Raw genomic sequence first — 2,741 nt, forward strand, 5'->3', positions numbered from 1 at the left:
CCCGGCTCGTCCGGCCCGAACGGCGCCGCGCTCCGCACCGGGCTGGAGTCTGTGCCGGGGGAAACGCAGGGTTACACACGGGGACACCGCGGGGACATCGTGGGGACACCAGGGTCACACCGCGGGGACAGCAGGGACACACCAGGGTCACACCATGGGGGCACCAGGGGGACACCACGGTCACACCATGGAGACACCACAGTCACACTGCGGGATGCTGTGGGGATACCACAGGGACACCACAGTCACACCATGGGGACACCCTGGTCACACCAGGGTCACACCATGGAGACACACAACGGGGACACCATGGGGACACCACAGTCACACCATAGGGACACTGTGGGGACACACCAGGGTCACACCATGGGGGCACCGGGGGGACACCAGGGTCACACCATGGAGACACACAACGGGGACACCATGGGGACACCATGGTCATACCATGGGGACACACAACGGGGACACCATGGGGACACCACAGTCACACCATGGAGACACACAACGGGGACACCATGGGGACACCACAGTCACACCATGGAGACACACAACGGGGACATCATGGGGACAACCACGGTCACACCGTGGGGACAGCGGGGACACACTATGGGGACACCACGGTCACACCATGGGGGCACCGGGGGGACACCACGGTCACACCATGGGGACACACAATGGGGACATCATGGGGACACCACAGCCACACCGCGGGGACAATTAGGACACACCAGGGTCACACCATGGAGACACCATGGGGACACCTCAGGGACACCGCGGGCACGCTGTGGGGATACCACAGGGACCCCACGGTCACACCACAGGAACCATGGGGACACCACAGTCACACCATGAGGACACCACAGAAACCATGGGGACACCACAGAAACCATGGGGACACCACAGTCACACCACAGCACCCACAGGGACACCACAGTCACACCATAGGGACACCACAGTCACACCACAGTCACACCATAGGGACACCACAGCACCCACAGGGACACCACAGTCACACCACAGCACCCACAGGTCCCCCCTGCCCCACGCTGACCGACACCCCATGGCTCTGTCCTGCCCATGTCGCCATGCTCTGGCCTTGCCTGATAAAATCTCAGGACACTTGGAGCAATCTGGAGTGCCACCAGCTTTCTCCAGGTTTAACAACTTAATTAACCCGTAATTACCACCCAGCTCCCATTTGGAGAAGCAAAGATCCCTCAGTTTAGATAAGAACCATCGGGGGTTTAGATAAGAACCCACAACCCTTGGGAACAGCAGGATTGCCTGTGGTGGAGCTGCACCTGGGATTTTCTGTGTGGGGCTGCAAGAGCCTTCTCCTGGTTTAAGGAAAAGCTTTGCCCCGGTTTAAGGAGAAGCTTTGCCCTGGTTTAAGGAGGAGCCTTTCTCTGGTTTAAGGAGGAGCTTTTCCCCAGTTTAAGGAAGAGTCTTGCCCTGGTTTAAGGAGGAACTTTTCCCCGGTTTAAGGAAGAACTTCTCCCTGGTTTAAAGAAGAACCTTTCCCCAGTTTAAGGAGGAGCCTTGCCCTGGTTTAAGGAAAGGCTTTCTCCAGTTTGACAGGAGCCTTTTCCTGGTTTAAGGAAGAGCCTTTTTTCCCTGGTTTAAAGAAGCCTTCCCCAGTTTAAGGAAGAGCCCTTCCCAGTTTAAAAAGAAGCCTTTCCCCGGTTTAAAGAAGAGCTTTTCCCCATTTTCAGGAGAAGCCCTTCCCTACCCTGGGAGCTCTGCCTGAGCCTTTCCCTGGTTTAAAGAAGAATCTTTCCCCATTTTCAGGAGAAGCTTTCCCAGTTTTCAGGAGAAGCCCTGCTGTACCCTGTGAGCTCTGGCTGAGCCTTTCCCCAGTTAATGAGAAGCCGTTCCCTGGTTTAAAGAAGAACCTTTCCCCATTTTCAGGAGAACCTTTCCCCATTTTCAGGAGAACCTTTCCCCATTTTCAGCAGAAGCCCCGCCGTACCCTGGGAGCTCTGGCTGAGGCGGGCCGAGGAGCGGGTGACGCGGGCGGATCTCCGGGAGGTGCCGTCGCTCTCAGAGCTGTCCGTGTGCTCGGGGTCCGTGGAGAAATCCGAGTCCTCCGTCCCATCCGAGCTGCTGCCCGCGTTCCTCTGCAACGGCACACGCTGCGCTCAAAAACTGCATTTCTACTGCTAAAAACTACACAAGATGAGTGAATATTTCACGTTCTCCACGTCCTCCCAGCCACTTCAGCTGCAAGGGGGACCTGTGTGGTTTATACCAAGTCAGGGACTCTTTTTTTTCCCTTTTTGTGTCTCCTGCTCTGCCAGAGAGGAATTTCCAAAACAAATAGGGACATGTGATCCCTGATGGCCAAAGGGATATTCCCAGCACAGGCTGCATTCCCAGGATATAAACTGCAGGAATTATCAGAATTATCCCAAAGCGGGGGCAGCAATCTGGATGTCAGAAGGGGATCTGGCATCGGTCAGCAATTCCAATTTTTCCTCCTTTCCCTTTCTGTTATGACCTTTATTTAACACTATTACAGCATTTTACTTCATTTCTGATTTATTAAACCGTTCATACTTCAACCTAAAACCTTTAATTTTGTTCCCCCTGCCCCATCCCAGGCTTGTGCCTAATCTCCAGGCGCGTTGAACGGTAACACCGTGAGGGGATACCGGGGGTGGCGGCAGGTGCCGGTCGGGGCTGGGGGCGGCTGCAGGAGCCCGGCTCGGGCAGGGCCGTGAGGGGGCGGCGATGGCGGCGGC

At 56.1% G+C, this 2,741-nt stretch overlaps 1 protein-coding gene across 1 annotated transcript in view; it reads right to left on the minus strand.

Annotated features, from left to right (window-relative positions):
- KAT7 (lysine acetyltransferase 7) overlaps window positions 1-2,693 on the minus strand; it is a gene marked incomplete at its 5' end in the record, with an annotated part of 13,730 nt that extends 11,037 nt beyond the window's left edge. Inside the window, 3 exons of the mRNA XM_031065196.1 lie at window positions 7-49; window positions 1,970-2,117; window positions 2,652-2,693. Of these exons, the coding sequence (XP_030921056.1) occupies window positions 7-49; window positions 1,970-2,117; window positions 2,652-2,693 (233 nt within the window). The remainder of the gene's footprint in view (window positions 1-6; window positions 50-1,969; window positions 2,118-2,651) is intronic.
- Window positions 2,694-2,741: the final 48 nt, after the last annotated feature.

This window comes from Geospiza fortis, unplaced genomic scaffold (genome assembly GCF_000277835.1).
Source record: "Geospiza fortis unplaced genomic scaffold, GeoFor_1.0 scaffold406, whole genome shotgun sequence".
Taxonomy (NCBI): Eukaryota; Metazoa; Chordata; class Aves; order Passeriformes; family Thraupidae; genus Geospiza; species Geospiza fortis.